This window comes from Diceros bicornis, chromosome 11 (assembly GCF_020826845.1).
Source record: "Diceros bicornis minor isolate mBicDic1 chromosome 11, mDicBic1.mat.cur, whole genome shotgun sequence".
NCBI lineage: Eukaryota > Metazoa > Chordata > Mammalia > Perissodactyla > Rhinocerotidae > Diceros > Diceros bicornis.
In genome coordinates, this window is record NC_080750.1 from 73402028 (window position 1) to 73414605 (window position 12578).

A 12578-nucleotide genomic window follows, 5' to 3' on the forward strand; every position below is an offset into this window, starting at 1 on the left:
CTCTGCCTCTGAAGGGAGGACAGGAGAGCTGGCTGTGTGCAGGGGTGAGGTCAGAGGGCCTGGGCATAAACATAGATGATAGAAATCTGGCAAACATGGACACTGGTGTCATGGATGTTAAATGTGGGATGTTGGAGCTACCAGCAGTGGGCAGATTAAACCACTGATTGTTGATTTACACAGAGCCCAGACTGAGATTGAGACTTTGAATTGGGGGTGAGGCAGGCCAAGCCAGACTACCGAATGAAAGGAGCCTCCATGAGGGGCCTGGCCTTCATGGGTCACCCAGACCACCATGCTTGGGCACTCTCTTGAGGCACCATGTCAGGACCAGCTTGACTCCTTTAGGCCATTCGGATGTGAAGACCTCTCACCTCTTGGCACTGTCTCCTCCCCACCCTGACCCTTGGCAGGTGTGCCAGAAGTCGGGCGAGATCTCTCTCCTAAAGCAGCAGCTGAAGGAGTCCCAGACAGAGGTCAACGCCAAGGCCACTGAGATCCTCAATCTGAAGGCACAGCTGAAGGACACCCGGGGCAAGCTGGAGGGCATGGAGCTGAAGACGCAGGATCTGGAGAGCGCCCTGCGCACCAAGGGCCTGGAGCTGGAGGTCTGCCAGAATGAGCTTCAGCGCAGGAAGAGCGAGGCAGAGCTCCTGCGGGAGAAGGGAAACCTGCTGGAGCAGGAGCTGCGGGCGCTGCGGGCGCTGAGGGCCCGGGACGACCTGCTGCGGGACGGTGTGCCCCTGGGGCCGGGCCTGGGGGCCGGGCCTGCTTGCTGCGAGGACATCCCCACCCTGCAGCGGGAGTTGGAAAGGCTGCGGGCAGAGCTTCAGGAGGAGCGGCAAGGTCACGACCAGATGTCCTCTGGCTTCCAGCAGGAGCGGCTGGTGTGGAAGGAGGAGAAGGAGAAGGTGATCCAGTACCAGAAGCAGCTGCAGCAGGCCTACCTGGCCATGTACCAGCGGAACCAGCGCCTGGAGAGGACCCTGCAGCAGCTGGCTCATGGGGACGGGGCAGGGGAGCCTTTGGAGATAGATCTTGAAGGGGCTGACATCCCCTACGAGGACATCATAGCCACCGAGATCTGAAGGGCTGCGGGAGGCAAGGGTGCAGAGTCTGTCGGGAGGGGCCCCCACTCCCCTGTGCTGTCACTCAGGCCTCTCTGAGAGAAGCCTCCCCAGACATAGGCCTGGGACCCTCAAGGGGAAGGGAGGTTTGGGGCTGCTATGTGGCCTCTCCCTGCCATCCCGTGTTCCAGCCCTTACAGCCCTGCAGCCTGCTGGACCTCTAGCTTTCCCAAGAGATGGGCCCAAGTATCTCCACCATTTGGTTAAGGGCACCGTAAACCTTGGCCTTTGTTCAAAATACTTAGAGACACCCTCTCCCAGGGATGGTGGTGACTGCCGTGAAGGCCAGTGGCCACCCCAGGACAGAAGCTCCCTTCCACCTCTCTTCCCACAACCTCTTTTCTCCTCCAACACATCGAGATGCCTTGGAGATAGAAAGAAGCCATTTGTGACCAGAAGACTTGGAACCGGACCCGGTCATAACCTGAGCTCTTCCTCTGGCCGCAGGCGTGTAGGGGCTGGAGTGGGATGTGGAGAACCGGGCTTAGCATCATCAGAGCTGACCTGACCCTGGCAAGCCAGAGAGAGGAGGGGAAAGCTGGGGCAGCCCAGGAGCGTCTAGACTCAGCAAGGACTCATTGGAGTCAGAGGGAGAAGCTCCGTAGTAACGGCTAGACCCTGCTGGGCCCCGCTGACTGGAGGTGAGCAGCCTCTGGATGGCTGGTGGCCTTTGACTGCAGTGATCACTTTTCTCAAAGCCATAGACACTAAGGCCCTGGGGTGGATGCTGGGAAGGCCACATTGAAGGCCTGGTCACCAGGGAGGGGGTGGCTTTCCACTTGTCCCAGGGAGATCCTCCGTATCTTTCCTCATGGGGCTAGAGGTAGGAGTTTCCCCACCTGGTTCAGTTTGGCCAGCGGCTACTCTGAACTTTTTTCCTCCCAAGAATCAAGCCTTTGTTGGATCGAGAACAAACTGTGTCCACGTGGCACAGGGACGACCTGGGCACTGCCCTCCTTTGCCTGTGGCTTAGTTCAGCGGCACACTTTTTTTAATTGATGTCATAATAGTTTATAACATTGTGAAATTTTAGTTATACATTATTGTTCGTCAGTCACCATGTAAATGTCAGTGGCACACATTTTCTCCTTCGCATCGGCAGTGCTGAGTTCAGACCAGAGTCCTTATGTCAGGAGGGGGTCCCCAGGTGCCCGTGGGCCAGAGCCCCCAGCAGGGGACTCAGAGGCGCAAACAAGCCTCATGAGCAGCCCCAGGGCCACGGCGGGCCTCCCTCTGCCACAAGCCCCACCTGAGCCCCACCTGTCAATTGCCTAGAGAGTGATGGCCCGCTGGGGGCGGGCCTGTGCCAGGAGGTGGGGGCTTTTCTTCTGCAGACGTGCAGTGCTGGGGGAAGAAACAAAAGGGGCAGTTTCTCAGTTGCTTGGTGCAGGGAACTTTCTTTTTTTCTTATTTTTTTTCTTCCATGTCTTCAGGAGCAAGCCAGATCTAGCAGGCAGCCAGGCTGTTCCATGTTCTATTTTTGACTCTGGCCACAGCTGCTGTTTGTAGGACAGCCAGCGCTTGCTGGATTCCTGAGCCTCATGGCTGCCTGCAGAGAGGGTTCACCGAGGCAGAAGGGACAGGGACGGGCAAGTCTGAGCCCGTAGAATCCGACACCAGACCCCCCTCTGCCTCCCTAACCGTAGGGAGGGAGGGGAGAGGGGAGCTGTTTCTCTTCTTGCCCCTGTCCTCACAGGGCCCGCCACCTTCCTCCCTGCGGCTGGGCTGAGGGCAAGGCCACCTTCCCTCCGGCTGGGCTGAGGGCAGGGCCACCTTCCTCCCTGCGGCTGGGCTGAGGGTAGGGCCACCTTCCCTGCGGGGGGCTCTGCCTTCCAGTCCTGGAGTGAAGCCGTGCCTGTCCTGCTGCCTTCACATGACAGGGGAGCCTTTCTGGAATTTTAAGCCATTGCTCTTAGGCATAGGCTAGATTTAAACCTGGAATCGACAGGCCAAGAGCCCACTCCCTGCCTGGGGGGCAGTGCCCTCCACTGGGCACAGTGCAGACCTCAGTCAGAGATGTCCCAATCCCTGTGCCACCCCTCAGTCCCACCATTCCCACCAGCCTGTGCCTTTTGAGTCCTTCTTCCCAGTGAGACTGCCTCACAGGATAGACAAAGGGCTGCTGCCCACTCCCAGGCTGGAAACCCTCTTCCTCTCCCTCCCAAGGAGCAGCCCCAGCCCCACTGCTCGGCCCTCCAGACGTCCCTGAGAAGAGGTGGGTGCTAAGCCCAAGGGAGGGTGCTCAGGCACAGCCTGTGCTCCCCTGCCGTGTGACCATGCCCTGCACCCAACACCCGCATCCCTGTCCCAGGCCAACCCGTGATTGTCCTCCCTGGGCTGCCACCAGCCCAAGGCCCCAGGGTGGCCCATGGTGACCCCAGAGTGTAACAGTGTCCTGTAACATAGCAACCTCGCCACCGTGTGATTTTTCTTCCCTTCCCTGTGGAAAAACATCCTTACTATTCCTGGACCATGCCAAACCCAGCCTCTCCAGGAGGAGGCTCTGAACAGCAGAGGCTGAGCAGGAACTGGGGAGGTCGGCCGACACGGGCCTCAGAGCAGGCGGCCTGGCCCACAGCCGGCGTGAGCTTGCTGGCCTTCCCTCTGCACACACCTGCTGGCACACTCGCTCACTCAGTCAGACCGACCCACTCTGCTCCCCAAAGGATGCTGGCCTAAAAATGGTCCAGCTCTGTGCAGAGAGACAGCAGGATCCAGCACCACCTCACCACAGAGGGGACTCTGCCTTGGGGCCTTGGAATGACGAGACTCTCACAGGGCGCCCGCCGTGGTATCGCTGGCCACTGTGTTGTTGGGGTAACTCCTGTCAGGAGCACATGGCCCCCAAGGGCACTGAGCAGTGTGGGTACTGGGGGCTCTCTCCCCTGCTCACCTCGTCTACGTGCCGCCTTCTGGGTGAGAGGGAGGCCCGGGGGTGAGCCAGACTGGGCTGTGCAAGCAGCAGCTTTGGGAGGGGACTCCCCTGGGGATCCTGAGTCCTCCTGAGCTGGGGCGCCTGCATGCCCTCCTCCCCTCTCGGGGGGCCGGTCAGCATCTGCAGGCAGAGCTGGACCCCGTCGAGGCTGGCCTTGGATGGACTGGCACGTAGAAGAATATGTATAGAGTTTTCTCTTGGTTGTTTCTTGTTTGGTTTGCTTTCCTTTTGACAGCTTTGTTTTATTTTATTTTTGATGCCCCTCTTTGGCCATGTAAACTATTTCTGGTAATTTTATGTTCTTATTTATGAGTAAAGAATGCCATTTCTCACGCCCTCCATACCATTTTTCTGTACCCAAGTTACCCTCCTTCCCCTGGCTGTGGCGTGGCAGCTCCTTGGGCCTCGCCGTCTGGAACAGGAAAGATGACGTCTCTTCCCACCAGTGAAGGAGGTGGGACAGCCTTGATGAGGGCGGTGTTGGCTGGCAGGAGAGCACAGGCTTCGGCATCAGATGGACTTCAGGCTGGTCCCTGCCACTTGCCAACCCCATGACCTCATCTGTGAATGGGCCCTGGGCTGACCCTGAGGAGGGGGAAGGGAGACCGAGGGGCACAGTCCTCTGCAAAGGCAGAGGGTCCTCTCCAACCAACGCCCCGCCAACCTCAGGCCCCCTGTCTCCTCCTCCAGCTGCTCACCTCACCAGCCCACTCCTTGGCCTGTTGAATATGGCCTCTTGGGCAGGAGACCAGAGTGGCTACTGTTGCCACCACCTCAGGGCCTCCCATCTGGGAAGGTCCAGTCACCACAGTGGCCATCTGTCCAGCCTTCTTGGTGCCAGCCTGCCTTGCTCACCTACTGCTCTGGGCTCAGATCCTGGGCTCAAAGGGCTTCTATTCAGGTGGCAGGAGACAGAAGGGATGTGTAAAGAAGGAATTAAAAACACGAGGCAGCCTATGGAACACATGAGGGGAGATGACAATGGCTTGGCTGGGAAAGATCAGCATGGGCTGGGGTGTCTAGGCTGGGCTGGCAGGCAGGAGACCTCGGGGGCAAGGGGGGGACATCAGAGGAGTGGGGAGGAAGGGAAAAACAAGAAACACATCCCAGGCCAGGCATTCACACCGCAGAGGACTCCCTGCCTGTCTGCACAGGTGACAGACGCAGCTAGGGAGGTTGGAGAGGCAGGAAGGCCAGGGTATGGTGACCTCCAAAGGCCAAGCATGGTCAGGCAGCCGAGAAGTGACTGAGCCAGGACAGGAGCCCATGTCTGTCTAATTCCAAAGCCCCATGTACGGACCAAAGGGTCACGGCCGGCTTGGGGTAACCTCCCACTCTTCCTGCTCGACCTGCCGAGGTGGCAGGCTGTGGCACTGGTGTCGCCCACTGAAATACGCCTGTGCAGCCCCTCCCCTTCAGTTCGGGCAGACCCTGGGACTTACCAATCACAGTCAGCAGGAGGGGCGCTCTGCCAGGCCCCCCTGAGCTTAGAGGGCTGGGCAGCTTCCACTTTTATGCTCTTGGGGGCCCTGAGCTGCCGTGTAAGAAGCACCCCCTACTCTGCTGAAGGGACCCCATGGAGCAGGAGGGGTCTGGTTGTCCCAGCGAGCCTCCAGCTGAGTGAGTGACCCGGGATCCAGCTGACCCCACACAGAGCAGAGACTTTCTCCCCGGTACTGCCCTCCCAGAGTCCTGACCTCAGAATCAGGAGCACGTTAAATGGCAGTGTTTTTAAGCCACTAAATTCAGGGTGATTTGCTATGTGGCATAGAAGTAGATAACCAAGAGGCCCGCCGGCAACCCCCCTTACCTGCCACACCGACAAGCCTCTCTCCGTCCAGAGAGCCAGAAGTACCGGAAAAGCAGAGCCCCTGGAAAGGGCCGGGAGTGGGAAGAGTGTCCAGCTGCAGGAGGGCAGCCAGGTGGGAGCAAAGGCTTTCTCCACCCCACCTCCTCTGCAGTGCTGTCGAGAATGCAGCCTCTCCCGAGGCCCCGAAACCTGCTTATTCTTTTAGAAAAAAATAGATCAAAAGGGAAATGAGAGAGAGAGAGGCTCCTCCTCACCCTGAGATGAGCAGCCTGAGCCTAGGCAGCACCTGGGACGTGGACAGCCCGTGTGGCGCTGGGGGTGGGGCCAGCGCTCAACTACAGGCAGCCTCTGCGGCAGGTGTTTCTGAGCCATGTGAGGGGCGTCATATACCCCCAGATTTCTCCCAAACCTTGAGGTCTCTCCACTTGATGGTTCCAACACCTACCTGGGCAAACCTGAATCTAATCACGGGTCAAAGTACAGTCCCTAAAACGTCTCATCTACCCTCCAGGTGAGCTCAATAAATACAGACATTCCTCTTGTTGGTCACAGCCTATGAAAAACCCCAGCTCCACAGCCCAGCCCTGTGTTCTACCCCAGACCTGGCCGCGGGCTCCTCGGGGAGGCAGCGAGGCGAGGGGTCAAGTGCTTCCTCTGCACAGCCACAACTAAGTCCACCTCCAGACTCCACCGCTGCTGAGCCTGTGACACTGGACAAGTTATTTAACCTCCCTGTGCTTCAGAGGGTTGTTTTGACAATTAAATGAGAAAATGACCAGTAAAAGTTAGCTAAAGTGTTTCTGTTATTTTGTTATTCCTATCACAATTTGTTACTATAATTATGATTCTTTGTTAATATATGTCACTGCTTCAAGATGCAATGAATTGCAGTGGGGCTCCAGGCACGAGCAGCCTAAGCAAAGCTCCGCCCCCAGGGAACAGCTGACTTGACTCCGTCAGCTATCTATCTCCCCACCACCTCCAGCTTTCCCCCCAGCTCTCAACTCCAGAAGGCTGGCTTGTGGGGGAAAGCCCCTGGGCGAGAGGGCGCAGCTGGGGGAAGAAAGGAACAAAGATTTGCTCGAGGTGTGGTGCAGCAGGCCTGGGCTGGAGCCAGCCTGTGACATGGCCCAAACTCCATGGCACAAGGGGCAGAGTCCTGCTCCCCACCTGCCCAAGAGCAGCCTCTCGTCTCCCACAGCCCCGCCTCCTTCGGCCCTGCCTCACAGTGCCAGCCGAGCACACACAGGCATGTGCATGCGCGCACGGAGTCCCCGCTGCATTCTCTTGTTCCCCCCACCCGCTGCCTCAGCTGCGGCTAATTGAGCGGTAAGTAGGCTCACGACAGCGTTTGTAACCAGTGACAGGTGAGGCAAATTAAATTCCTCACACCAAAAATAACAGGACGATTTGCCTGCCATGATCCATCACTGGTGACACTCTCTTGGGCTGCGGGGGCTTAGAGGAGACAGTGTACCCGCAGCCGAGAATCCAAGGCTGGGGTTCCTTTTGTCTGATTGCCTGGGCACAGCAGAGAAGCCTGGGGTGGGGGCGAGGGGTGATGCCCACACCGAGAAGAGGGGGTTAACGTTTATTGGGCTACAGGCTGGATGACTTCCAAGGCCGGCATGTGCATTTACCCTCACGGAACCCTGCGTTTTACAGATGAAGCAGCCGCGGCTGAGAGAGGCTGGCCCCAGCGTGTGAGACTCTCGCTCTGGCCCTCGGCTGCCTTCCTTCCACCTGTTACAGCCCCCATCCGCTGACCCTGACTAGCCATAAAAGGTGCTGCTCCGAGCTCCTCTCCCCCACCCTCCCCTCAATGCAAGCCCTCCCCATCACAGTCCTGAAATTCTGCCAGAAATGCATGTCTTTGGGTGAGCTTTCAGAAGTATGACTATCCCTGGAGAGGTGACCCCAAGTAAGGGAATGGTTTCTGAAGCATTTCCCAAACTGGAGAAAATTGGGGTCCCATGAGAATGCCGGGCTCCAGGAGGGGGAGCTGAGCGTGGGCTCAGTAAGGGAGCAGGGGTGAGCAGACAAATGTCAGCTGGTTCAAGGGGACCTTGCTTTTCTCCCACACTGCCCGTCAGGGTGGCCTGAGCTCTCCAGGGACCTCTGTCCCACAGGCCCTGAAAATGCCAGTCTGAGCAGGTTGGAGCTCTGGCCTCAGACCGGAGGGAGAGGGCTGCCCACCCAGGGATCAGCCTGGGAGGAGCCTCAGGACCATCCATCCAGGCCCTTTTTGTATAGACAAGGAGCCCCAGGGAACCAGGCCCACTCTTCAGGAAGAAGAAATGAGGGGGATTCTGAGTGCCTCTGCCACCCTCCAGTCCCACCAGCCTCCCGACTTTGCCCCCAAGAAAACAAGGGCTTTCCAGGGAAGTTCTGGCTCCGGCTCCATCTGGCGGGGCCTCAAAGACTATACTTAGAAAGCAGGAGGGGCCGTGTGATGCCAACTGGCCGGCTCCACGCGAGGGCTGGCATCACAGAAAGATACCACTATGGGAAAACCGAAGAAACCCCCACCCAAAGCCCTGCTTTTCCCTGTCTGCTTACCACCTCCCTCCTCCTGCTTCCTGAGCCCAAGAAAAGCAAAAATGTTCTCAGGCTCAATTTCACGCTGCCATCTTTAAAATATCTTAGTTTGGTAGCGTATTTTCTCACGTACAGATTCCCAAAGGGCACAACTGTCTCAGAAAAGGAAAAAGTCTATCAAGCTAATTTACTTTTCTTACACACACACACCCCACACACACACATACATACACACACACACACAGAATAAACCAGTGGAAAAAGACAGTGCTCCTTTTCTCTAGTTTCTAGATGTTTTTTAAGTTGAAGTTGAAAATTAGGGCTTGAGAGGTGTGTAGATGTGTGTGTGAGTGTGCATGTGGTGTGTACATGGTGTGGGTGGGAAGGGGCTGGAGGGAGCTTCCACATGCAGAAAGGTACCGCATTTCTTCCATTTCATCCCTACCCCTCACCAAGGAGCAGGTCTACTTCCAGGAAGTGCCTGTGACACAGGTGAGGCTCCCCAGAGGCTGACTCTGAGACAAAGATGGGCAGGCCTTTCTGGGGACACCTCTCCTGGCCACCCTCAGGGAAGGGAGGCCAGCAGGACTGGGGAGGGAGGACTGAGCTCACAGGTGGGGAGAGGGGCGCACTCCTGGGAAGAGGTGTGGCTGTGGGCTAGGGCGCTCCGGGACCTGAGGGCCAGGCTCAGTTGAGAGCTGCAGCCACCAGATCCCAGCAGGTGGGGAACGAGTCTGTCCTGGAGGGCTATCAGCCACCACCTGGGCTCCACGGTCGCTCGCCATGGTCCCTCTTCTCCCCCTCCTCTCTGCACCCTCATTCCTGCCACCCCCGTCTCTGAACCCAGCCCCACAAACCAAAGCCTGATGGATGGGGTCTCCATCCTAGCACCACCCCACCCTCCAAGCCCTCAAGACTGCACGAAGACTACGCCAAGAGTCCTGGGCAAAGCTGCAGTACGGGTGTCATTCACAACTCGCCTCTTCCCACCTCCAAAATACAACTGTGTAGATGCTCGGACGCTCACTGCGGAGAACCAAACTTGTTCATGACCTTGGGCAAATTACAGAGAAGAGAAGGGACATTTGTTGAGTATCTCCAATGTGCCTAGGTGACAGGCACTTGGAAGGACTCCTTGGATGTCCCCAGCAAATCTCCAGTGGTGGAACTTTAGGCATGTGGAGGACAGCTGGTCCAGTTAGAATCAGGGCTGGCAAGGGAAGGGGCTGGAGTGTGGTGTGGTGTGGTGTGGTGTGGTGTGGTGTGGTATGGTTGGTTGTATTATGTTGGTTGTTGTGTTGTATTGTGTATGGTTGTGTTGTGGTGTGTTGTAGGGTATTGTGCTGTGTGTTGTGTTGTGGTTGGTGTGTTGTGGTGTGGTATTTTGTGGTGTAGTGTGTTGTGTTCTGTTGTGTGTGTGGTGTGGTGTGATGTGGTATGGTATGACGGTGTGGTGTGTTGTGGTTGGTGTGCTGTGATGTGGTGTGGTGTATTGTGGTGTGGTGTGGGGTGTTCAGGTTGGTGTGTTGTGGCGTGGTATGTTGTGTTTTGCTGTGGGTGTGTTATCTCGTATTGTGATGTGTTGTGGTTGGTGTGCTGTGTTGTGGTTGGTATGTTATCATGTGCTATGACATGGTGTGGTGTGTTGTGGTGTGTTGTGTGGTGTGATGTATGGTATGAGATGGTGTGTTGTGTTGTGGTGTGGTATGACATGGTGTGGTTGGTGTGGTATGATGTGGTATGACGTGGTATGGTGTGGTGTGGTATGACGTGGTGTGTTGTGGTGTGCTGTGGTGTGGTATGACGTGGTATGACATGGTGTGTTGTGGTGTGTGTTGTGGTGTGGTGTGGTGTGTTGTGGGTGGTGTGTTGTGGTGTGGTTGGTGTGGTGTGTTGTGGGTGGTGTGTTGTGGTATGGTATGATGTGGTGTGTTGTGGTGTGGTATGACGTGGTATGACATGGTGTGTTGTGGTGTGTGTTGTGGTTGGTGTGGTGTGTTGTGGGTGGTGTGTTGTGGTATGGTATGATGTGGTGTGTTGTGGTGTGGTATGACGTGGTATGACGTGGTGTGTTGTGGTGTGGTTGGTGTGTTGTGTTGTGGGCGGGCGCCGCCAGGGTCACCCCGCGACTTCTCTCGGTTCCCCGCTGGTCCCCCCTGAGGCAGGCGGCACGGGCTCCCCTCTCAGAGCCGCCCCCCAGGAGGCCGGCAGCGTCCGCGGGGACCGCGTGAGGGTGCGGGTGGCCGTGCTGTCCCCGCGCCGGCTCCCCTTCCCCGGAGCACGGCCGCCAGCTCCCTGAGTGGGGGGCTGAGGCAGCTGCCAGGGTGTTCCAGGGGGCCGGGGGCGGGTGCGGCGGGGGTCCCGGCGGCCTTCACCGCGAGCCCTCCGGTGCGCCGGCGGCGTGCAGAGCCCCTCGCCCCCGCCGTCGAGGCTGAGGCGGACAGCCGCCTGGCAGCAGCCGCACAGAAGTGACCCCAGGGCCCGCGCACCCCCCAGGCTGGGCCTTCGGAGCCCGCTGCCTCCAGGGAGGGCAGGCGGCCACCCCGACCCACAGGCCCACACATTCCTTTGGTCTCCTCCAGACTGTCAGCTCCTGGAGGGGCTGTGCCTTTCGAGTCCCCAGCTGCACGCAGCACAAGAGGCCCCACGTCAGCCAGCATTTCTGACCAGAGCGGGGGGAGTGAAGCCCGGTTCCTGTCCCCCGGCCCGCTGTCTGGTGGAGAAGACACGGGAGGCATCAAGGCCGACTGTGCCAGCAGCAGGGCAGCCCGGGAGGGAGAGGGGCTTGACTGGGTGCGGGGGTGCTCTCGGGCTTCCGTCCGGTCCTCTTTCCCTTTCACCATGTGGTTTCAGGGCCCTGGTCACGCCTTACTCACCACAGGGCTTAATTACAGGGGTGGGGTGACAGCTCTGGTGTGACAGCAAGGTCCGTGTGACACTTGGCTGTGAACAGCAGAGGCCCCGCACCTTGACTTTTCTGCCCCTGGGGAAGTCGGGGGAGCTCTCGGAGCCTGTTTCCTCTTAGTTAGGGAGGGGTGACAGCACCTTTCTTCCCGGGGGCTGTAGTGTCCTCGGGCTGCTGACAAGGACCACGCCCTGGGCGGCGGGAACACCGGGAACTGACGTCTCCCCGTCTGGGGCCAGCAGCCCTGGATCAGGGAGTCGCAGGCCTGCTCCTCGGGAGGCTCTGGGGAGGGTCCTCCCTTCCGCGCTTCCGCGGGCCCTGCGGCTCCCTCGGCCTGCAGCAGCTCCCTCGCCTCTCCGCCTGCGTCCTGCCCTGTGCCTCTGTGTCCCTCTCTCCTCCTGACAACACCAGTCCTCCTGGATTCGGGCCGCCTCTTCTTCACTGAGGCATCTGTGAGGACCCTATTTCCAAATACGGTCGCCTCCTGTTCTGAGGTACTGGGGCTAGGACGTGAACATGTCTCCAAGACTGGGGGACACAGTTCAACCCGGAACAACTGGTGTTGGAGGACTGAGATCAAAGGGTGTCACTGCAGAGGGGAACGCCGAGGCGCTGGGGCCGGCGCAGACTGAAACAGACCCCTCGGGGGAGCAGCCCGCACAGGCGGGTCCCTGGGAGTCTATCACGTGGGCTCAACTCCTCAGGGTGAGTAAAACCACCCTCACGTTAAGACGGGGGTGGGCCTGGATGGGTAGCTACTCAAAGCAACTTGATTTTCCCCAGAATAGACCCAGGGCCCAAGAGTGGGGCACTGGGGCCGACCCCCTTTGAAGTGCAAATGCCCGCCCGAGGGTGCAGCCCTCGGGAATAATCTGCATCTGCCGCTGCCCCGCCCTGCCGGAAGGGCGCCTCGCCAGCTGCTCCCGCTCTGCTCTCCCGGCGGCTGCAGTCAGGCGCTGAAGGATCAGGCCCCAGGCAGCCCAGTAATCACCACTTAGTGGCAGGGGAATTAAGAAAACAGTGTTTAATGTGCAGGCGGCAGCTGCGTCCTGTCCCTCATTTGCTTAGATACGTGCTGTCCCTGCCAGGCTGTGGTGAGCGGAGGGGAGGAAGGGCGCGAGCGGCCCTTTGTTTACCAAGCAGCTTACTTCCAGGCAGCCCTGGGGGCGTCTGGCCCTCACAAGAGGAGGACAGGACCTTTGTGGCTTTGATAAGAATCAGTGAGTGAACTTGGGGATAAGGAGGTAGAGGTCCTGGGTGGCA

At 58.5% G+C, this 12578-nt stretch overlaps 1 protein-coding gene across 1 annotated transcript in view; it reads left to right on the plus strand.

Moving 5' to 3' along the window:
• The window catches only part of LZTS1 (leucine zipper tumor suppressor 1), a 49701-nt gene extending 46833 nt beyond the window's left edge, over nucleotides 1–2868 (plus strand). The window contains exon 4 of the mRNA XM_058550593.1: nucleotides 414–2868. Coding sequence (XP_058406576.1) covers nucleotides 414–1088 — 675 coding nt within the window. The 3' untranslated portion in view covers nucleotides 1089–2868. The remainder of the gene's footprint in view (nucleotides 1–413) is intronic.
• Nucleotides 2869–12578: the final 9710 nt, after the last annotated feature.